This window comes from Ruditapes philippinarum, unplaced genomic scaffold (genome assembly GCF_026571515.1).
Source record: "Ruditapes philippinarum isolate M1 unplaced genomic scaffold, ASM2657151v2 ctg3830_1_1_1_1, whole genome shotgun sequence".
Classification (NCBI taxonomy): domain Eukaryota; kingdom Metazoa; phylum Mollusca; class Bivalvia; order Venerida; family Veneridae; genus Ruditapes; species Ruditapes philippinarum.
The window spans coordinates 70287-96133 of NW_026855848.1; the positions used below are offsets into that span (position 1 = coordinate 70287).

The 25847-nt window shown below is 31.3% G+C and overlaps 1 protein-coding gene across 1 annotated transcript; it reads left to right on the forward strand.

Moving 5' to 3' along the window:
- Positions 1-6537: 6537 nt before the first annotated feature.
- Positions 6538-22189, forward strand: LOC132744598 (nephrin-like). The gene is made up of 14 exons (XM_060733357.1): positions 6538-6600; positions 9118-9211; positions 14336-14674; positions 15293-15613; positions 15873-16160; positions 16449-16739; positions 18144-18419; positions 18636-18926; positions 19377-19679; positions 20261-20557; positions 20725-20836; positions 21099-21151; positions 21541-21639; positions 21910-22189. The coding sequence occupies exons 2-14, from the start codon at positions 9160-9162 to the stop codon at positions 22104-22106; spliced, it is 2919 nt and encodes a 972-aa protein (XP_060589340.1). The 5' UTR covers positions 6538-6600; positions 9118-9159; the 3' UTR covers positions 22107-22189.
- Positions 22190-25847: the final 3658 nt, after the last annotated feature.

Sequence of the window (25847 nt, forward strand, 5' to 3'; positions counted from 1 at the left end):
TGCAGTGTATCTTTTTATTACTTCATCAAAACATAAACACAAAATACAATACATTTGGCAAGTGTCATTTTATTTCACGAAATACGTCACAATTATATTATCATGGTTATCTAATGTGTAGGGAAAATGTGTGGGTCGGATGTTTTAATATATTTTGACTGAAGTTTCAACGACTTATACTTCCAAGTTGGCAGGTTGACCTTATTAGCTATAAAAAGTATTAATTCAGATTCAAATTGCACAATGAGGTTAAGTATTTTGACTTATATTCCTCTATATACTTTTAAACTTTTATTTGAAATGATAAATAAATATATAAAAAACTTTTCAAGTATTTAGATTTCGATCATTAAAGGCACTTTTTGTTTGAGATTATTTACTATTAGATATTGGAGAAAGATAAAAAAAATCAAAAAAAAATCGATATGCAGATATAATTTAAAATGACAAAAAGTATAGTCAGCTTTATGTTTATGTATTACTCTGCAGCTTTCATCAATTTATTACGATTGATATTTTTACAGTCAAATGTCGCTAAAGTTGTAGCTTGTAAATATTGATGTCGATAATAGTAGAAATTTATTTTAAATTATCTTACATCTTTCACATATACATGAATCGTCACTTTTTTTCTGGTCGTTTATTAATAAGTGAAAGTTGGTTTTGCGAGTCGATGTTAGCAAGATTTCTTAGACGTAGACTTTAAAAGCATAGATTTCCTTTTACCCAATCTAATATTTAAAAATCAAATAATCTTTATTTTTCTTTTATTTGTGTCGACTCTTGTTGTATATATAATAGTAATGCCGACGTAGCTTTTAACCATAATAAGTGCCTGTGCATTTTTGGTTGATTTTGATGAAAATAAATCGTGTATTTAAAAAAAAAAACTTGAATTTTCTGTTTATTATAAACTTATTTTCCTTTTTAATTTTATACATTAGGAATGATTCCATTTCACTTTTGTTTATTAGCTGAATTAGGAAAAACTAGTCCGGCAAGACACCATTGAAAAATATGGAAACTATCAGTGAAAAATAATTTTTTACAGTGAAAATACGGAAATTGAAAATACGCATTTTATTTCATCAATATTTCTCAATATATCATTTATAAGTATATAATAAATGCTGTATCTGAGATTTAAGATGCTATTAATGCCTTTTGCGACAAACCAATAAACAAATCGCAATTATTATAGTTAAATGTTAATCTTTTCACGTTTAGAACAGTACATTGTTATTCATTTATTATTTAAAGGTTCTATTTGGTTTTTACATGTATCCTTCAAATATGATATTTGTACAACATAAGCTAATGTGCATTTAACTTCATGTTGAATTCAACATGCATGTATATATCTAACTTTTAGTTTCAACATTATTATTCATAGTCATACACAGTGCTTAATATACATGCATTCGATATATACAAGGGGTTATCCAAAAATTTTCTTAAAAATATAATTTGAACATGAACGTGTATTGTAATGAAATTTTATCACCATACATTGTAGAATATTATCAAGACGTTTGGAAACGAACAGTTAACTGCATCAATAAATAATGATTTTATATTGCTTTTTAATAAGCACATACACGGCACGGATATTGTTTACAACGGGAAATGACGGACACGCAGAAATTAGAAAATAGCGTGATCAAAAACTTGTGTTGTAATTTAGGAACGAGACTAACGAAAAAAAAAACAAAAAAAAAAAAAAAACGGCAGGCGAAAAGAGAAAATAAAATGTCACTTTTATTATTATTTAATTGGCATACAAAATCTAGTGATGAACATTGTTTTAATATATTTTGACTGAAGTTTCAACGACTTATACTTCCAAGTTGGCAGGTTGACCTTATTAGCTATAAAAAGTATTAATTCAGATTCAAATTGCACAATGAGGTTAAGTATTTTGACTTATATTCCTCTATATACTTTTAAACTTTTATTTGAAATGATAAATAAATATATAAAAAACTTTTCAAGTATTTAGATTTCGATCATTAAAGGCACTTTTTGTTTGAGATTATTTACTATTAGATATTGGAGAAAGATAAAAAAAAATCAAAAAAAAATCGATATGCAGATATAATTTAAAATGACAAAAAGTATAGTCAGCTTTATGTTTATGTATTACTCTGCAGCTTTCATCAATTTATTACGATTGATATTTTTACAGTCAAATGTCGCTAAAGTTGTAGCTTGTAAATATTGATGTCGATAATAGTAGAAATTTATTTTAAATTATCTTACATCTTTCACATATACATGAATCGTCACTTTTTTCTGGTCGTTTATTAATAAGTGAAAGTTGGTTTTGCGAGTCGATGTTAGCAAGATTTCTTAGACGTAGACTTTAAAAGCATAGATTTCCTTTTACCCAATCTAATATTTAAAAATCAAATAATCTTTATTTTTCTTTTATTTGTGTCGACTCTTGTTGTATATATAATAGTAATGCCGACGTAGCTTTTAACCATAATAAGTGCCTGTGCATTTTTGGTTGATTTTGATGAAAATAAATCGTGTATTTAAAAAAAAAAACTTGAATTTTCTGTTTATTATAAACTTATTTTCCTTTTTAATTTTATACATTAGGAATGATTCCATTTCACTTTTGTTTATTAGCTGAATTAGGAAAAACTAGTCCGGCAAGACACCATTGAAAATATGGAAACTATCAGTGAAAAATAATTTTTTACAGTGAAAATACGGAAATTGAAAATACGCATTTTATTTCATCAATATTTCTCAATATATCATTTATAAGTATATAATAAATGCTGTATCTGAGATTTAAGATGCTATTAATGCCTTTTGCGACAAACCAATAAACAAATCGCAATTATTATAGTTAAATGTTAATCTTTTCACGTTTAGAACAGTACATTGTTATTCATTTATTATTTAAAGGTTCTATTTGGTTTTTACATGTATCCTTCAAATATGATATTTGTACAACATAAGCTAATGTGCATTTAACTTCATGTTGAATTCAACATGCATGTATATATCTAACTTTTAGTTTCAACATTATTATTCATAGTCATACACAGTGCTTAATATACATGCATTCGATATATACAAGGGGTTATCCAAAAATTTTCTTAAAAATATAATTTGAACATGAACGTGTATTGTAATGAAATTTTATCACCATACATTGTAGAATATTATCAAGACGTTTGGAAACGAACAGTTAACTGCATCAATAAATAATGATTTTATATTGCTTTTTAATAAGCACATACACGGCACGGATATTGTTTACAACGGGAAATGACGGACACGCAGAAATTAGAAAATAGCGTGATCAAAAACTTGTGTTGTAATTTAGGAACGAGACTAACGAAAAAAAAAAAACAAAAAAAAAAAAAACGGCAGGCGAAAAGAGAAAATAAAATTTCACTTTTATTATTATTTAATTGGCATACAAAATCTAGTGATGAACATTTCTTTGTGAAGCAGCAATGGTTATTGACTGCGTTACGTTGAAGCATAAGTTGTACGTTAAATATTATGACGTTGACGTCAACAACTTTTATGAGTGCGCCGCTGTCGCTGACATGTGTTTCTGTAAAATTACATATTTTTGTAATATAATAAGCTAGTAAAATGATTTTGTTCTGTGTTTATTTGCTATTTATTCTTTTAAGAAGTGTAAGAATTTCAAATCAATATCTCAAATATATTTCACGCAACAAAGAAATTCCAAGAATTTTTGGATAACCCCTCGTACAATGTTAAAATGAATTAGAACGAAAAATAAAGTTCTTCTCCGATTTACAACAAAATGATAGCATCAATCTTCCAAGACAATGTGTATAAATTCATATAATATGTGGAACAAAACTGAAAAATACATACATATTCAAACATGTATAATAAATGGTAAGATATGTAGTAATTATAACGCTATCTTAATACATTTAGGTCTGACTTACTTAAGCTAGTTTGGAGAATACAAATTCAATGTGTAAAACGACTGTTGTATTGAATAAATGATGTTACAATAAATGATGTGTCAAACCTCTTACATAGTTTGATATATTTATGACCTGCAGAAATATGATCTAATTTGCTTCAATTGATTGGGAACCCTCCATGAACGATGGTTAGGAAACTACCCGCCTGTATGACTGAACTATTGTTGGGAAAAGGCGTAAAATCAATCAAACAAACAAACAAGATGACTTCTTACAAAGGTGCTATTACAATTGAAATTATATTTAACAGAATGTTTCTCATGTTATCAAATACTTGACATTCATAAAAATAGTGGTAGGTTGACTCAAGTTTAATACAGTGACGAACGGGCGATTGGACAATATTCTTTAGAAATAAATATTGACTGAGAGAGCTTCAAATTCTTCAGAGACGCACGTGAAGTACTTTCCAGTCATCTTAATAGAATAAAGAATTGTTTCGTAACTTCCCTGCTATAAGAAAGACTCCAAGCTGGGCAATGAGTCTGTACATCTTATATTGAGTAGTAATTCATTTTATTAATTCAATGATGAAGGAACGCAAGAGTTAGCGTAGAGGGAGGTTCTTTTAGATTAAGTTTGAAAGCTTGTGGAATTACGAACAAACATAAGTAAACGTTATAAATTAGACTGTTTGTCCTACCGTTCAATTGAATTTGTCCATCATTCAAGGTCCGATTATTTTCTTGGGAGGGGGGGGGGTAAATCTGTCATTTGTCATTTTGAGAGGTCTGTAAAACAAAAATTACAGACTCGAATCTTTCCTTTTTTATAAATCTGGTATTTCTTTGTATGAAATAAATAAATAAAATAGTAGGATGCTCACATTAAGATTGGCTTTACATCTAAGTTTTAATTGTTGTTCTTCTTCTAATTCATACCGAATGTTTGGACCTTTAGTTATTTTCATTCAAGGCTGTGAAAAAAACCCACTAAAAATCTATTAATGTTGGTCCTTAAATAAACAAAATTAAATTTAACAATAATTTTCAAAAAGCGTTTGTAAATTAAAGGCGCAATATGCCTCAGATTTATGTTTTATTCTTAGGAAATGTCAATCATTAAATTTTGTTTAACTAGTTTTTAAAATAGATTTTAAGCAATTTAGATGTTTAAAAACTAAAGAAAATTGGACTGTACGTGCAGTAATGTGCTGCAAAGATTACATGTACATGCAAACAAAATGGTATTTTGACTTTCGTACAGAACACTATTTCACTCTAGTTATACCAATTGCCAACTTAACAAAAGAAGGAGACAAATCGAACTATACTATACTAGACTAGCGAACTAGTTTTTTTCCAGAAAATGTTATCACATACAAATTATAAAAAGTTTTGTGAAACGAAATTGATAAAATGTCAGAGGCATAATGGGCCTTGAAGATATCAAACATAAACATTTTTATAAAGTTATTAGGCTTTTAGATATCAACAAGTTATATGAGGAATATTTATTGAAATGATAATTATCAAATGTACATTTTACATTTTAGTATATATTTGATAACCTGGATAATTTCATTAGTTCATATATGAAAAAACATTTAAATAAATAACAACAAAATACTTACGGTATTGGCGTATAAAAGTATGTTATAACGACTGCATTATTTTCATTTTCATTAGAGTTGTATATTACTTCATTCTTTTGATATACCCTGTTCTGCTATATCGAACACACACAGAATTGTTACCGTCCGTAAGCAATATTGTTGTAATTATACGTTGCAAAAGAAAGATCATCAAAACACGAGGCTATTTGATTTGTACGAGGGCGCGTAGTCCCCGAGTATAAATCAGATTGCCGAGTGTTTTGATGTTCTTTCTCTTTTGTATCATAGTCAAACATAAAAACGCGTTCCCTGTGGTCACAATATGAAATCCCAGAAAAAAAGTAACAAAAGAACGAGCATCTGAATATGAAATTTCTGTCGCTTCCCCTTGCTCTGCTCTTCATAATAAGTAAAGCCCAGCACAAATGAGCCAGTCAATGTGCGATAACTTACACCAGCACTCCAGTTAACGCACTGTGCATGTATATGTATACGATTTAACTCTGACATATTTTCAACAGAAAGGTCCTAAAGCTATGATTCAATAAAACTATACAGATCGAAAGTATTTCGTTTGTATTAAACTATATTGGTTAATCATTTAATAAAGACATGTATAAACTAGATACAGTGCTTACGCAACATTTGTAAGCATCAATAATATGTGAATATCTTAAGAAAACACACAATGCATGATAAGATTTAGTATTTGAAGAATTTACTTTGGGCATAAAACATCGTGCATGCAATTAATTAACACCTTAACTATATTTACATGTGAATGGTAAGCATAATGACATTCCGATTTATATGAATAATATATAATCTGTTTATTGCTCATTGAAGTTGGATAAAAAGAAGAAATCACATTGTGTCGAATATTCTTTAGTGATAATAAAGGTTATGTCATTTATCACTAAATGACCTTGACCTACCGATTTAGGTTTATTGTATATACATAAGATACTGTTTATACAAAATTCGAATCAGGTTATGGAGCTGTGTATAACTTATACACATGTATTGTGTTTATCGACAAGGATACCTTTTAACGTAAGTAGTTGTCATTGAATCCATTTAACATTAATCGTCATATATATTAGAATACTAAAATGTATTGAAAATATTAGAAAAATGTAAAAGCTATCTCATTCCATTCTTTAATTTTAATTCACATGTTTCAATTTTGCCGTGTTGGGCCTTCTTTAGGGATTCTTATTTATCTTTATTTTATATAAGCAAAATGTTAAATGTAAAACACATTTTAGCTCACCTGCCCACAAAGTGCTAAATGTGTGTACTATTGTATTCGCTCTGTTTCCGACAGGCATAAATCCGCGTAAAATTTCATACAACCGCCTTAGAAGGCCCCATTTTAAAATAATAGTAAAAATGCAATTCTCAAAGTATAAAGAGCTATTGATGCAAAAAAGAAACATAAGCATCTCCTTGTAGAAATTTGAATTATTTGTGGTACGTTGTGTTCATTGTTTTTTATCCACTAAGACATGACATATCAATAAAATTGGTCCGTGGTCAGTTGGTGGTTTAAAGAATGCATGGTTTTAAACAAGGAATTTCATATTGACCTAAACATACATGGTAAGAATTTGATTGCAAATTGAATGTTACACCCCCCCCCGCCGTTTTAAGTTACCAGTATTCTGATATTCGTTCTCAAGGTAAAAGCTAACATGGTTGTGTTTAATGAGATAAATGTATTTTATGATTACGCTATGGTATCAATTGTATACTGTTTCTTTTATATTGTTGAACGGGCTACAGACGACGGTGGTATGACAGCATTGTAATTTAAACTAGAATTCTAGTGTGTTTTTTTTTGTTTTTTCTCAAAAGTTTGATGCATACCAATGGTTTTTTTTCTGAACACCTTGTTTGTACTCCAATTATTGTTATGTGCTTAGCGGATGGCCTTAATGGATTGTGTAACATAAAAGCTGAATGACCATACCAGAACTAGTAGTTTTTGCACAACAAATTTATCTGAATCATTTCCTTAGAAAACCAAAGGCTTTTATTCCTTTGCACAAACATGCCATCCCAACCAACCTCTAACCAGTTATATTATCCGTTTCTGCTATGTTAAAAACGTATTTGGGACTAGCTAGATTTTCACTTACCACTTGCACGAAAAACATTATATGAAGCAATCTCTGTAGCTAGGAAAATAACATTAAAACTAGGGAAAAGTAAGAGCTTTCTTGTGTAAAAGCAATAAATGCTGAAGTGATCATTTACATGGTTAAACTTATTAACATAAAACTATTGCTATTTGTATCAGATTCAGGGTCAGTAAGAGTTACACCACAACACTGACTTAGTATAGAGCTTGCTTTAACTTGTGATTCATGTAAGAAATCTTACCCCAGTGATAGAGGAAATATTATGACAAAACATATCATTCACAGGTTATTGGAGAGATCATCAAATCTCTCCATCGTGTTGAGAATTATTGCTGACGGCATTAATTTAAGTTAATAAATATCATTGAAAGACTAAACTCATTTTAAAGAGTCTGCAAAAAATTAGAAAGGAAACAAAGAAAAAGCAACGAATCACTGGAGAGCCTTATAAGGTGAAAAGGTGTTATGTAACTAGTTTTCTTCATAAGAATATTAGTATTTCCATTCGGTCTCGACTTTAGTTGTTCTATTTTCAATAGTGAAAAGCTTTCGGACCCGGAACCTGTCTAGTCGAATTCTGGACGATTTTTCAATTTGTGTGTCTTGTTTATTCCTCTGAAAATTTATATCTCGGATCCGAACAGATTTTGCCAAATGTCACAAACAAATACTAAAACATCTTGCAGGTGTAAACGAAAATCCGAACTTTTCTTTTTGTCAGGAGTTTGGATTAGACAGGTTCTACTTTACAGAATAACGCCAGGTCGTATCACTTAGTTCGCTAAACTAGATTTTATCATTCTTAAATTAATGTCTATTTTAATGACTTTATTGTTATGGTTTTCTTAGATTTTAAGGTGCGTTTTGCATTCAAGTAAAACATTAAGAGATGCAGAATATACACATACTTAAATGTTTTTCGTTTATCTGTATCGTAAAACAAATCATATATATAGCAAAGAACAAAATGCACATAGTTGAAATAGTTGACATTCACATATTAATTATGAAAATATGAAACAGAACCTAATAATAAATATATGGGAGAAAATTCCATACCACGTACTCCCAGAAAGAAGCACCAGTAAGTATATTATGTAAGTCAATATCAATATTAACAATACCTATTTGTTGCACATTTTATGTAGTTGACTTAAATTCTAGTATAAGTAATGAGAAATTGGATATCTTTCTGATGGTTATTTGATAACGGAAACTTGTCACCAAAGCAGTCCAGTGTTGTTCTTTGATATTTATAGTTTTTTAGATGGATATTCTTCTGTGATACAAAAATATTATAAATGATTGATAAATGGTAAATCAATTGAACAGCACTTCCTTTAAGCTTAACATCTAAATGCCCATTGAAACAGTGTTAAGATTCTATGTAACAATGCAAACTATAGTACGGAATACTTCTTTTTAGGTTACTTAATATATCCATGTAGTGATGGTCTAACTTTTGGAAATGCAGAACTTGAAATTCCATTTAAGTGTCTTTGCTCTTTGTTTCATTCAAGGTAAGTGCGAGAATTTATACAGTCATTTTTTATACACAATTTGTTAGTGTTTTGATAAGCATTAATTTTATGTTTAGTACAGCTGCTTCTGACATATATAATGAACTTATACGAGGGGTGTTCAAATATGAATGCAACTGGGTCAATTGGCAGAAGTGCTTTACATACAGTGTCAAAATGATTATCTCAATCCTTCAAAATATTCACTACCATGCTGTTTACAAAGTTTTAGTCTTAAATCCAACATTAAAAACGTTTTCATAACATTTTTGAGTTATACTGTTCGGACACTGGAAAAAAGCCGAACCGATTTTTTTCCAGTTTGATATTGTCTTTGAGCAAGGTCTTGTTATGAGCCTCGGAAATAGGATAAAGTCACTAGGGGCAAGATCTGGCGAATAAAGAGTGTGTGGACATTAACATATTTATTATGAAAAAAAATGAAACAGAACCTAATGATAAATAAATTGGAGAAAATTCCATACCATGTACATACACGACATATTTCATTAAATAGGTTTTTCGCCTGTATACATAGAATACAACGGTTCTAAATATAGGACAGTATTGGTCAGTGAAAGGAGTCCTTTTCCCAAACATTTTTTTGGCTTTGGTATACAAGAGAAGATACAATGTAGCTTTAATCGAGCTATGGGTAAAGCTGGACTGAACTGATTTACATACGTATTATTTTAATTGAGAGCCTACACAGCCATCTGCGTCAAACATATCATAGGTCGGACAAAACATGTTAGAAGCGAGATATTGGTCTAGTTGCATTCATATTTGAACTCCCCTCGTATCACAATAAACACTTATTTACATCGTTGTTTGTTTCCTTTTTCGATTATTTTGAATTCTGAAGTCTCTTCAGCAATGTGTTACAGTTTATTAGCGCATTTGCACTTAGGTCGTTTTCTTTGCATTGTTAACATGTGTATAGCACTTTCTGACGCAAGCTTAATAGCTGTCTATACATGTATACTGTATACTGATACTTAAACATTTACGTAGCGATCCTTAACAATTCTTAAACATGCACACAAATTTGCTACGGAAAAATCAACCACGTATCCCTTCTAGTCCGTTTTAAACCGTACTGATACATACTGGTCCGTACGTAGACCGTACTAGTCCGTATTGATTCGTAGGCCCAAACTTGTCAACGATTTCCACGGTTTGATATTAAGAACTACGTATTTGTATGGTTACCCTACGTATAAGCTACGGTTTTAATACAGATTAATACCGCATTGCCACGGAAAACCACGATCGTAATACTTTGTACTTCGGATAGGCGGGGATAAGCACGGTCTGATATGCCCCGGTCACATATTCACGGACAATGCCACGGAAGAGCTACGGTCTAATCGTTCACGGAATACTACGGAAATGCGAAATACCGTAGTCCGCTACGGTTACAGTACGGACACACAGTGGTATGAGTACGGAGATCGACGGATTTACCACCAAAAGCCCCGGGAGAGATACGGATTGTTACGGACCGACACGGTTTGGTACGGAGCGACACGAATCAGGACGGATGAACTACGGATATAATACGGTCTGTTACGGTATAAGCACGGGTTAGTACGAATAAGTACGGTCTGATACGGAGAAGAACGAATTGATACGGAGAAGAACGAATTGCCACAAATCTATACGGACATATTATATCCGTCTACAACCTCTTGCATGCTCATTTTCATAATGCTTCACAAGAAAAGAACACATTGAAAACCAATTACAGAGTTCAATGATTCTGGCCAAGAGGATTCGGAACCGGTCTCATCGCGCCCGACCCTCGAGACATATCAGGGCCGATTCAAGTGAATTTCTTGAAGGGCGCCGGATCCTCACCAAGTCCTCACCATGAGAGCCTCATACTAAACATGAAGGGTCTTCGTAAAAGCCCATTTCTACTCCACAATCTTCTCTGTCTTCTTTTACCTGATAAGTTATGGACTAGTAATCATTAATGAAAAATTTTGATTAATACTGCTGCTTTGCTGTTCATTTTACAATTACGTTAATTATCGTAAATGTTTATGCTTTAAAATAAGTAAAAAGCTTGTTAATTAGTCTTATTATCACTCAAAGGCCAGCATCCGAGGCTTATGCGACACTTCGTTCTAAGTAATATTTAGTCCAACTTCACGATCCAATATAACATTACAGTAAATGTTATTCTATTACTTATGAATTGTAGTACGATATTAACATATCTAACCTTTAAGCATGCCATCAAGCAGCTCGACCACTGCCTCCGCATTCCGAGCCATCTCAATATAACGTTGCAGCCAGTAAAGGCAATTATCATTTATTGAATATTCACGCAAATTATTAGTCGTTTTATGATCGTGGCTTTCCGTGACGATGCCGTATTAATCCATATTAAAACCGTAGCTTATACGTAGGTTAACCGTACAAATACGTAGTTCTGCGTACCAAACCATGGAAATCCTTGACAAGTTGGGGGCCTTTGAATCAGTGTGGACTAGTATGGTTTTCGTACGGACCAGTACGTATCAGTGCGGTTTAATACGGACTAGTAGGGATACGCTTCGGTTGATTTTTTTGTTGTGCATGTTCAAAAATTATCAAGGATCGCTACAGATATACAAGGACTACTACGATTGATTACGGTTACAATACAGAGAGCTACTTACCAGTACGGGTAGCTACGGACGCTGCCGGAATTTATCCGTGGCTCTTCCGTTGGTGTAGTTCGTGAATATACAATCAAGGTAATACGGTTGCAAAACAAAATGGTACGGAATGGTACGGTCCACCACTGTTAAGCACGGATTAATTAAGTAACATGTATCATGTACGTTTCCAAGGGTATAAATACTACCTTCTTGTTAAAAACAGACATTCTTTGCGATTTCATTTTGTCGTACAATTAAGAACATTCAATAAAAGATGTTTTGCCATTAACTGGGTGCAACTGCATATTGAAATGCCTCAGAATAGGCAATGGTCAAGCTGCTTGATGACATGAATAAAGGTAAACATTATATTAATAACATTTAACGTTTCATATTTTACAAAACATTGGATCCGGATATTGGAGTAAATATGCACATAGAACCTTCGTCTAATAAGTCTCGCACGCTGACCCTTGAGTGATTATAAGATTAACACGCTAAACATAGTCTTAAAATATAATTCTTAACGTATTTGAAAATGGACAGGCAAGTTTAATTTAAAACAGAAGCAGTATTGGTCAAAAATGTTCATTAATCATTACTATTACATATTTAATCAGGTAAGAGAAGACAAAAGAGATGGTTGATTAGAGATTGGTCTTTTCAAAGATCTCTCCATGGCCGAACTTGTTTATGAGGGTCCGCTTTCCTACTGAACCCTTACTAGAATCGGACCTGATACGCCTCGGGGATCGGATGTGATGAGGTTGAATCCTCTCCGACAGAATCTTTGAAGTCGTGTTCTAGATTTTTTTTTTTGGCATTTTGAAAATGAGCATGCAGGAGTTTGTTGACGGATATACTAGTAATGGGTCCGTGGTGATTCGTTTTCCTCCGTATCAGACCGTACTTATTCGCACTAACCCGTTCTTATTACGTATCAGACCGTAGCTATATTTTCTCTGTTTTAGCGCATACACAAAATAAAATCCGTGCTTTCTTAAGCATAAACGATAAATATACTGATTTTAGAAGGCAAATGACGTATTCGTATCGTATAAGGGTTACATTTTGTGCGACGAATACAAGAGTGTAGCTTAACATCACTACCAAGATGATCTCTAAATAAATGATCTGCTTTTCATTAACTGCTATATCTCTGTCAGTCTGTGTCTAAGTTTGCTAAATGTTGGCATTGCAGAAGCATTCTATCCTTTGCAAAAAAAAATCTGCTACAGAATCAACACTGTAATTACCATACTGTAGGAGTTTTCCCCTTTATATTTTACCCAGAGATTATCTAAATGATATTTTAGATCTGACCTTTGGAGTTCAGTGGACCACAGTGAGAAAAGTATCATGCACCATTATTTGAATCAGATTGGTGTTATTAGCCTATTAATACCTACAATAATTGCACAATTATAAACAAACACCTTTTTCTTTCCAAAAGCAAAAAAGGTCTGAGAGATACATAAATAATGTAAAAAAATAAAATAAATAAAAACAGCTGCCTCTTCTGGTGTATAGACCCTTGCCCAGTTCCAGTGCAGTTGGCAATAATTCTAGCCTATTTGTATACTCTTCAAAGCGGAGGTAATGCATTAGGGGATCTTACTTTAAACGGCATATTGATTTAAATGTTTGTGAAGAAACATGTTATGATTATGTAGTCAGGAAGAAATAAAAGACAGTTTTCTCATACACATTACGTCAATATTCAAATAACACTCATCGATATGGCTTAAAGTAAAGATTTTCCTACATGTAGCATGACTTAAGGACAAACGTATACTTTAAAACTTACAGTATGCCCCCTTCTGTTTGTATTCAACATTCTTGTACTAATGTATATGTTTCCGACCTTTGATCTTGCTATGCTCTGCATTTCATTTATCAATTATTGCTTTGTTGGTCGATGAATGTATACCAAAGTCTAATTGATCGTTTATATCGAACACAGGACGTGCAAATCTATATAACTCTAAATCGCTATTTTATTCAATAACAGAACGTTTAAACGTTAAATTTAAATCACGTTTTATAACATTCTTGTTTTTTAAGTTTTTAAGTTACATCATTCATAGACCATCCGCTAATTAAAACTACTCACAACCTTCCCGCAAATAAAAACTAATCATATCTTCCCGCAAATAAAAACTACCCATAACCTCCCGCAAATTAAACTACTCATAACCTTCAGCAAATAAAAACTACTCACAGCCTCCCGCTAATTAAAACTAAGCATGTATAAGCTTGTTTTTATGTTCTTTAATACATGTAATATATTATCCCGTAAATATTTACCGATAGAACCGCTATGGTACATATGTTATACATTTGAATGTTTTGTAATGTTTTCTTGGGCATATTTGTGTATCTAAAAAGTAAATAAGTAACTGACAATATAACATATATATGTATTTGAAAAGCTTAGTTTTAATGATATTTTAGTTTCTTGTCCATGATTTAGAATCCGTGTCAACTGACATCGTGATCACTCCAAAAGTGATTGATGAGCTTGAGAAAAGCAACGTTTCCTTCAAATGTGTTCACAATGGAACTGGCTTAAGAATGACATGGCGGCGAAAAGATCAGAGCAATATCTGCTATTTTGAAACACATGATTGTAGTGTTCTCATAACAACACAAGACAGAACCACGTGCACATGCGAAAAAGATTCTAAGAACGAAACAACCGTCTCTTTACAAATATCAAATATCTCAAGTGCTGATCACAATACTTCCTGGTTTTGTGCAGTCGTTTATATGACAGAAATCCTCAGTCAAAAAGCATCTTTATTGGTCAAAGGTACTTATAAAAATAAAATATCGTATTCTCGAATGACTAATTAGATATACTCGGTATTTTCCTAGCATGTTAAACAATTCTACACTGAAATGCTGTTTATATTTTTGTAGAATAGATATGACTTATTAAACATAAGGCACTATATGAACAATTTAGCACACACATAACAGTACACTGAATTCAATGCTTCATTTCAAACTCTTACTTTTGTTGTCGAATGACGTAAAACTAACATCAAATTGCGTTTTGATAATGATAATTCCGAAAGCATTCATAAGCTCAATACTGAATCTATAACTCATATTGGTGTTTTATTACAAAACATTTATACTTTTAACTGACACTAACTCTATGCGAAGTTTTATTTCAGATGACAATAGGATCAACGACAATATGTATCCTTTAAAACCTTAAATTGTTATTTAAAAGATTTGTTACGATGTTTATGTATATTAAATAAAGTTATAAATAAGTAAAAAATAAAATTATTAAGAAAACCTAAAATACAAAAACATACTTACGACAACACTTGACGTATGACAATGTTTTCAATATTTTAACAAATGTATATTTTTAGAGAGAATGATTAAAAGCTTATGATGTCTCACTTAATTATAGTTCCAGTTAAAACATTGACTATCACGCCCTTTGCGAAGTCCATACAGATTTCTGAAAATAATACGACACTGTTTACTTGCAAAACTTCCTATAGTCGGCCGATTCCCGCGATTAAATGGATTCTAAAGGATCACAACCACTTGGAATTAACTGGAGAGCAAACAAATAAAACTAACCATATAGGTATGACTTCAGCGGAGAGTGCTCTTAATTACAAACCTAGCAGAACAAATAACGGTCGGAAGCTGTGTTGTATTGTCTCCAAGTCGGAAGTGCAAAAGGAAGAAATATCATCAAGTTTAATATCAATTAATGTCACATGTAAGTCTAACAGACTCAGTCAAACTGAGCATGCAATATTTTCAATTTTGTCGTTTTTGGCCTTCTATGGGGATTCTATTTTTCTCTATGTTTCCTTCATATAGCGTAACTTTATTGTTTCATCATGGCTCTAAATTAACTTAAAAACTTTAATTTTCATTTTTGTTTTTTATTGTCTGTTTTAATTTTGGTTTAAATTAATATTTTAAACCACTTTTCTATTCATATTTTCAAAATTTGAATTTTATATGTCTTTCAGATCCACCTGATTCCACCCTAATGATAAATGGGTTTCTCTCAAATGGAATTTATTATGTTATTGAAAATAACTCAGGTACTTTAACTTGCAACATCACTGGAGGAAATCCTAAGCCATTATTGTCATGGACTAGATGTTTTGATAATGAAATTAATTCTGGCAGCTCCTCTACAGCAGAAAGTGTGACAAATACTTGGCGGGCAATGTCCGACACTGATAGATTTTGTACTTGTCAATCAATTCAAATGGAAAGAAATGACTCTGTGTCTATAAAAGTCAAAGTCTTATGTAAGTTTGAACTTAACAATCGTTCTTTCTCTCAGATAAGTAAACATATTCAGCAATAATTTAACAATAATATTAAGATGATAACTTCTTCGGTGAAAATTATACGTGCTATTTATTTACAAATTTACAATATCTATGCACATAAAATTAAGACGCATTAGCAAGGGTTTCAAAAGTGTATTTGCCGGCTATATTTCAAATGTTAAGATATTCTCATTTAGCATTAGTTGCGTTATATCATTCAATTGTTTAAGTATCAAGTAACTTATCATTTTTGTTTGTTTGAAGATCCTCCTACCATACCAATACTCACGTACGGTTCATTAAATGTGTCAGGAAATATATATATAATACAAAACGAACAACTGTTGTTGGATTGCAGTAGCAATAGTAAGCCCCCTCCAACTTATCAATGGGAAGCAAAACGCATACCAGTTACTTTCAATAAAACATTGCAAATTCTGGTGACGGAAAAAATGCATGAAGGAAATTATACGTGTCTTGTTACAAATACAATGAACGCAACCGAGAGAATACAGAATGGTTCAAGTAGAAGCACTGTTGAAGTCCATGTTCTTTGTAAGTATTGTACTACTTTACTTTATCGAAATTAACTTAAAACACTCGTAACAAAAACTAAAATAAATATTGACATGTAGTTCCATGGCTTAATCAGCTCTCTAGAACTTTTGTAAAATAAAGGTCACTGATTTCAAAGCATTTGTCCTTTTCCGCTATGGGTTCAAATCCGTTCAGGGATGTTGAATTTTTTTATGTGAGGAAGCTACGTGTATCTGGCTTGCTAACGGAACAGCGGTTGTTCTACTTATGTACCCACTCGTAATATTGTAGGGAGAGTGCCTTAGTATTACTTCTTCAGTTGAACTGGAAGTTCGAAATTTGCTCTTTGTTTGTTCGAAGAAACCTCCAGCCTGGAAATGTTTTTTATATATACAAGAAAACAAACTAGTATGAGCACTATATTATACGAACTAATTCGGAAAGAAATAACGTCACAAAACAAGCATTGTTATAATAATCATAATGTTGGTAAAATATCGATAATTGTAGACGCCACTTTTAAGATAAAATCAAATGTATACAATGTTTTTATTTTTATTATAATTATTTCTAAACTTCAAATTTTAAATGTTTCTATCCCTTGATTTTTTAAGGCAGAAGATTATTTTTAACTACTGTAAATGGTTCATATATCATGTTTACTATTATGTTTAAGAATATCAAATATTTGAAACGTAATGACCTGTTACAAACGCTAAAACACGCCGTGACTAAGCTGACAGTAACAAAAATTATCAGAAAAAATCTAGAATATGTTCAATGTTATCAGAAGAACTCTAGGACATTTGAAATTTAGGGCAAACATTTGTTAGCCGAGCATTATGTTTGCAATTTTCCATTTTAACTATGTAATTATGTATGGCAAGTACAAATATCACAAGTCATGTCAACATGTACAAATGAGCAAATGTTTGGAAAGATGCTTCTCTAAAGATTAAGTATGTTTAAGACTATTACATGCAGGTATTTTTATCTGTATCTTCAAATACAAATCGTTTTAAAATAGTGCGTGTGTACGAAAATAGATGATTGAAAAAATAAAAGGTTGATTTGAAAATAAATAGAAGTTTGAAACGTCTTGTTTATCCGCTTTCAAACACGTTAGGAAACCTTACATAAAAGAAGATAAACATATTAAGATTTCAAACTATATGTTATGGCTTTGTACCTCAGTGGTGCTCAGCCTTCAAAACAACTGGAATGAAATGCCACAACAACAACAACAACAAAACAACCCCATCCCAAAACAAACAAAAACAAATAAAAAAGCAATAATTATCACACCCCTATCTCATAAAAAAATAAATAGAACTAAAAAAATCATAAGAAAATAAAAATAAAATGTAATGTCGCCATGATATGAATAATGAATTATCTATTAGACGTTTGAAACGTTTCTAGATCCGCCTACAATCAACACATTAGAAAACCTGACATTTATAGAAGGAGATACTCTTAACTTTTCATGTTCGGTAACTCATGGAAACCCAAAGGAAACGGTATTTTTATGGACATCTGAGGGGCATATGACCTGGTCAAGTCAATATATAACAATACGTAACATTTCAAGGGATGACGACATGAATTACAACTGCAGTGTTTACAACATTATGACACCAACTGGACAATCACCTGTTAAAGGAACAGACAGTAAAATGTGGCATCTATCTGTAGATTGTATGTACTATCTACTTTGCATGAACCATATAATATCATAAACATGTAGTTCTAAAAATTGTCTTACAGCTATTTACTCAACACAATAAGTGAAATATTGTTTATCTATCTTATCTATTGCAAAACATTAGTTTCTACATACTTATTAAACTACTATTTTTTCCGTTTAGTGATTGAATAACAATTACCATGACGTTAATTTATGATTTTTTTCAGACTATGCGACAATAAAGGAGTTTTTTGTGCATGGATACAAATCTGAGCATAATGTTACAACAACTGAATATGACAACGTTACCTTTATATGCGACATTGACAGTAAACCAATTTCGAATACAAGTCTACGATTTACGACGGACACATCTTTGGTTTGGACTCATTCAAATATGCTGAGTTATACACTTGGCTCTGCAAAATGTACAGATGCTGGAACCTATTCTTGTTTCGGCAAAAACAAACACAACATCGGAGTCGGTTCAACAAAGCAACTGAATTTATTTATAAGATGTAAGTATATAAAAACTTAAGTTCTGTTTTTACATGATATAAATACAAGCAGAATCGAGTAACTCAATAATATGAGATAGCAAAACTGTTCTACTTTTCCTTGAACATAATGTACTGTATATCAAATTTAGTAGACTTGACTGTTTGCAATACATACACAGTTAATGAACGGTATTTGCAATATGAATTGTAAACCAAGTAAATTTTGCAAATGAATTTCAATACAAACCGTTTGATATACATATGTAGTTCAAAACTAACACACATATTACTTGTCAATTTCAGCAAATAATAGCGATAAATTACACTGAATAATCTAATAAATTATATTATTCAACAACACTAAACATCATTAATTTTACAAATGTGTATAATATATGCTAGTTTTATGTTTGTTTTGGTATTAAACGAATTAAGTTGCTCATATCATGTTATTTTGATTTGATATAGGTTCACCGAGAGCTAATCCAACAGTTCCATTCACTACAAACTTAACATTAGCAAGTAATGTTACTGCCGTTCTTTATTTTCCTATCCTTGCCTACCCTAAACCAGAAAGTGTTATTTGGCAGAAATATTCAATGTCTAATTGGATAAGTGTTACATCAAACAACAATATCAATATATCAAATAATGAGTTAAATGTAAGTCTATCTATATACAACTTGATGGAGACCGAATTCGGGCGATATAGGCTAATTATTTCTAATGATGTTGGTTCATACATACAAAACTACTACATCAACGCTGAAGGTAAAGTTTTAATGCACACTTTCATGTTCTATGTACTTATATTACTTTCCAAATAATCTTTGATAAAATGTTTATAAAAAGAGGTAATTATTTATTTATATTAAATAAAATATGCATATTAACACATAATTGGACATTATATGCTGTTATATTATTTAATATGCAATATCCATAAACGTTTAAAATTTATAATGTAAAGAAAAGTATCACACTTGTACCCATTGTATTATTGATTGCCAATTTTATCATTCATGATACTAAGTACAAAATAATGTAAATGATATTTTGTATGTTCTTAATACTAATGAATTAATTGGAACTCATAAAGCATTTATGCAGTATAACTTTGCATTCGTATCATGCCTATTGACTGGTTAAAAGGTAAAAAATACAGTAAATTCTGACGTTTGTTATTTTATTGATATCAAATTATAATATAGCTTTATAATGTTTTCATTACTATACAAATACAACTTCCATTAACCACTGACTTAAATGCAGGATATAACACAGCACTGATAAATGTAAGTTTCTTTTGTTTAATCGCATAATCGTAGTCAAATGCCGGTATTTATCATTAGACAGACCAAATCCTCCGACGGGCTTTCGTGTTCTCAACAAATTAACAACAGCTTCAACTGCAACAGTACAATGGTTTCCTTCTTTTAATGGTGGAAAACCCCAACATTTTGTATTGAACTACTCCAAATCACTACAGAAACACTGGACACACGAAGAAATAGAAGACACAGGGGAACCAGTACTTATTTATACGATAAATGGATTGTCAAGCAATTCTGTCTACTACATCTTTTTACATTCTGTTAATATGTTAGGATCATCTAAGTTGTCTGCACGTCTTGAAATCAAGACCAAAGGTACTCTCATTGTTTTTAGTGTAACATATTTAAAAGTTGTTTTACTTAAGTCATGATTTATACTCTAATTTCATACAATGTCACCTATTTTATCTGAAACAATCAACAGCAAAACTTCCAGCTTTTTAAACGTTTAAGATATTAACTATTTCGTGCGTTTTCTTCAGAGGGGATGCATATAGATGGTAACACCAGCTTCGTCGGGACAACTATAGGGATTAGTATCGGTGCTGTCCTGTTGTTGCTTATACTATTCATTGGTATATACACATTAAGAAGGTAAATTAATTTAAAAACCGTTGATCCATGTAAGGTGCCAATCAAAAATACCTTTGGTACAAACATATTAATATTCTTGAAGTGCATTTATTTACTTGACTTTATATATACATTATGAGAACAGTACTTATATCGCAACTGTTACACAAATGTATCTATGATTGTTGAATCAAAGAATTGTCAAACAAATAAAGATTAACAAATTTATTGTTAATTTATTTTTCCTTGCATTGGATGTCTAATAATTGTGCATAAATTTCAGGTTTAAGCTGAGATATCAACACACAAGTAAAAACGTATATCAAAACACTATTGGTTTGTAATCTTTATTCAATTTTTTATAATTGGTTACCTTAATTGATGTCATAAATGTTTCATACAAATGTGCAAATATATTTGATTAAGATGCATACTTAATTATAGGTGTATGTTTTTGGCACATATAAACTGGTGTGAAATATCGTTAAATACCAATGTTAGAGGTATTGTAGCAGTTCTATGACAGTTTTGTCTAGCTTTTTTATTATGATATTTTGTTGCAGTAATTTCGTAAGCAAGCTGAAGAAAAAGGACTTTGTATACATTATAAATAATTACATTTTTCAATTGGAGTTATGCTTACATTGTCGTTTTTAAAACGAAACAGTAATGAATTAATTTTCATACTCAAACTAAAATCAATTTTATATAATCTAAATGTGTAGGACCATCAACACAAAAGATAAATTCTACAACTGAATACGGAGGCATCGATCTTAATACAGTTGGAGCAAACATAGAACCGAATGACCCAAACAACACAGGTATTTCCATTGTTTCTTGTGTAATTCTAATTATAAGTGTATGCTTATTGTAGATACTATATTATGATATTATTTTAAAGAGAATAGATAATGTGTTTTAATTAAATGTTCGTTTTACATGATTACGTTTGTAATTAACTTAGGTATTATGTCAATAAATTTGCAACTGGACCGATTCGTTAATTCATGAAATTATTGATAAGTTTAATGTAATCTTATGGTAGCTTTTTAAATGTAATATTGTTAATCATACTTTGGATTTCGCTTAAGACACAAGTACGGACGCTCTTCCACAAAATCCTTATGAGAAACTTGATAAAATCTTGAAAGACAGTAATCAGTATAGTGAACTTAAACAAATGGATGAAAACCGTGAAGATGTTTTCTGGAAAAGTAATTCTGATTCAGCTCCAGATGCCTTGCAAAAAGACTTCAATAAAGCAATATATATGAATATGAAAATATGAGGATCAAAATCCTCATGAAATCAACACTGGTTAATATTTGTTATGTTTGTGATTGCTTTTAACTTCCAGCACAGTTATGTTGTGTAAATACGAAATAGTGATATCTATAAACGATGTATATAAAATATAATATTAACAAATACTGAAAACAATGATCGTACAAACGCTAGGTAAAACGTACATTGGATATTCTTAAAACTTTTAAAATTCACCAGATGTTCATGAAGTGAATTCTTATATGTATATGTCTTTAGCCTTTCGACTGATTGAATACCAAATATTACTAAAAGTAACTGTAAAATTCCATTTTATAAATCAGATTATATTGATGCTAGAAACTTTGCTTTATATTGATGTTAGAAACTTTGCTTTATCAATATTGGTAAATATTTGTCAATTTGTTATTGCTTTTATCATGTAGCATGCAATATATATCATGTATATCATGAAATATCAATGTGTATATCAATGTAAATAGCAAGAATGTCTGCTAAGTCCTTTTGTGGTGTGTATTTGATTATGAAAACAAATATTGATTCAAAAACAAATGTTATAAATCATGTTTTTATTTGTACTAATGTAAACAAGGACGGATTCACTCGATTGTTTGCATAGACACTATACATTATTACCGTTCAGGAAGTATTACTAAAATACTTGAAGGGTTAAAAAAAATATATTGTACATCCTGAATACTTTATCAAGAGTACTTTAATCCCGATGGATTTAACAATTTTTCTTCACATCCTGAAGAGTGTAACAAACAATCTTAACACTAGATTATGACATTGTCAATCAAGCAGACGTAAAGAGCAAGAGATACAAAGTTTAACCACACGCGATGTGTGACATTCTGTCAAGTTAAAAAAACCTTTGTTGTCTTATTTTGGATTTATATTCCTGTGTAGTTGCAGTTTTGTCATATCTCGTCGGCAGATCACTTAAAAAAATTGTCGGGTACACTAACCATTAATTACTAATTTCCTCCAAACATAACCGATTACTTACTAATCCCACGTGATTTCTGAATCAGCATTGACAGACTTATGTCAACTTCTAAATTACTCTATGCCCAAGATCAATTGCAACAGAGAAACATACACCCTGTATTTTTATGTGAATTCCTTAAAACTCAGCTGAAACATTGATGTAACACATTTGTAATGAATTCACCGACGTGTCGTTTTGATTTACTTAATAGTATTCTTTTTTTTTATTTGTAAATCTTGTGCATTAGTTTCAAAACATATTAAATGCCTTTTGAATAATTTATGCCGTTTGTTGTGCCCTATTTCTTTTATTTTTACCAATTTTGCAATTAAGAAAATTAGGGACGTAGATTGCGGCTTCAATAATTTTTTTGTGTGCATGAGCAGGCCTTAAAAATGTTCATGAATGTGAGAAATTAATGCAATCGTCGTTCCCGCCTACCATTTACTTACTTTCTTAAATAAACTACCATTGAAGTAACTGTTCCATTGCTTGATATTAAGTATATGTTTTCAATTTAATTGTGTAAAGTTTCTTAAGGGTTTATTTCACTATAATTTATAATCTACATTTCACTATAATTTATAATCTACAAAGTTGCACTCTTACAATTATATTTATGCTCAAGTGGTTATTTCATTTTCGAAAATAAGTAATTGGAGGGCGATGACGGAGGCCTGTATGTTCAAATGACGTCCATGTTTAATCTCAGCAAAACAAGTTTTGTTACTTTCTTATTTTTGAGTCACTGGTAACAAGTTAGGTTCGAGTTACAAAACACGTTAGTGTCGTTTGTGGCAGCTGTTTTCTCATGTAATTATACTTGTATATATTATATTATAATAAATCCTACTTTTATTTTATTGTTACACAAACATATGTTGCACTTCGAAATAGATCTTTCTACAACGTGTTCTTCTAATTGGTATATCTATATTTCTAAATGATCCTCCTGGAGATATTGCGTCTACTTTCTTTGCCAATTAAAATGAAATAATACGTCGGATTGCGTGTAAGTTTGGTTATTCAAAATATGCGTTTTTTGGCTGGGATGTCTATGCGTCCGCTCAATCAAATATGAAACGTTTGCATACATTTATTTTTTGTCCAAAATCAAAACTCAAAAGTATTCAAGGTCTGAACTTTACTAATAATTGAATTTTTTAAATAGAAGTACAAAGCTCAAGAAAACAACTGTTTTAATTACTTCAAAAGTACTTCCTTTTGTACGTTTTACATACAATGCATTTACATCTTCCTATAGCGCCATATACATGCATTAACAGTTTAGAACAATTCAACCACACAATTTAGTTAAGAACAATGTAGTGCCTAGTATTTGTCAATCAGTTTTGCCAAGTGTTAGAGATTCTGTCCCTAATGGTTAAGGTCGTTCACCCCACCGCTGATTATGATGAGTTCATGTCAGGAAGCTATCAAGCTAGCTTACGGAAGTTCGTAGGTTCTACTCGGGCCTGAATTCGTAAGCAAATAGGAACCTGGTTTGAGATAGTCATTTCCAAGTAAATGTAAGACCTTAAGAGTGTCGATGTGTTTTTAGTAGTGAATTTTTTCTCAAGCATATTTTAGAGATATCCATAATGTACGTATATTGTGACGTTTTATGAACTGAAATGCAAGTATTACATATATCTAGTGTTCATCTACGTCAGCTAAATCCCGTTAATTTAATATGCCTTTTCCCCTTGTTGCTGAGGGGTTGCCTTTAAGTGTTGCCGCCGTCCATCTTTTCGTGACCATAAGAAGCGACTACATGTTTTTGAATAACAGGAGACTATGCATCCCTTAGCTCCAGGAAATGAGGTACTTTTGACACCCGGTGTTGCTAAGTTGGTAACACTTGAGTTTATTCAAAATCGTATCTCATCATTCGGCGTCATTTGACGTAAAATGTGTTGATGCGCTGTAAAACGAAAAGTAAAAAAAAAAGAAAAAAAAAAGAAACAACAATTCATATGCTACTTTAACATTGATTCGTGCAATGTGATTTTGCTTCCAACAAACAGCAAATTCAATTGTAGATATTACAAGACACTCAAACAGTACTATCTCTAAATATATCGAACATTTCAAGGGAAGATCACAATTCGTCCTTCAGTTGTGTGATACTTTGACTAAGTGGTGTAGAGAGACAAGATGCAACATTGTATGTGAAAGTGTAAAGTGTACCGAGCTACAATATATGTATTTGTATTCAATATATTATATTAATGATTTTCCTCTAGGTTTCCTTACCTAAATGATTGAAGACAATGATTTCAAAATAATTAGAATATAAAGTTATCAACTTATATTAAGCACATATTAGACAAACAATACACAATATTGATACATTTGGTTACGATCCCAAATCTTTCCTAGTCTCTACGCCTAGTCTCGATGCCTTTCTAACATATAATCCGTCTCGATGCCTACCTATTATACTATGCTCGTATTTCCTATGTTTCTGTTTTATTTATCTCCATACAATTATCCAACAAATATCCTGCAGCCCGGTTTACTTTCTACAATATAAAAACCTGCAATCCTCTCCGGTAGCGTTGCCCCCTAGAGAACACGGATTACAGACAATATTACAATATATAGCAGGTTTAACTTCAAAGCTCCAAGATTAGATGTTGACAATCTGACTTCCACCAACACAAACCCACACACTAAACTCACCTCGAATTCCTCTGCTTATATATGCTTTGCACGACAACGCCCTCTTACGGCTATTTATGATTGGCT

What these genes read in the sequence shown, in the direction of transcription:
- LOC132744598 (XM_060733357.1), top strand. Translation starts at nt 9,160, where the DNA reads ATGCAGAACTTGAAATTCCATTTAAGTGTCTTTGCTCTTTGTTTCATT. An exon ending in CTACTACATCAACGCTGAAG is followed by an intron (nt 19,680 to 20,260) that starts GTAAAGTTTTAA and finishes ATTTATCATTAG; the next exon opens with ACAGACCAAATCCTCCGACG. An exon ending in CGTATATCAAAACACTATTG is followed by an intron (nt 21,152 to 21,540) that starts GTTTGTAATCTT and finishes CTAAATGTGTAG; the next exon opens with GACCATCAACACAAAAGATA.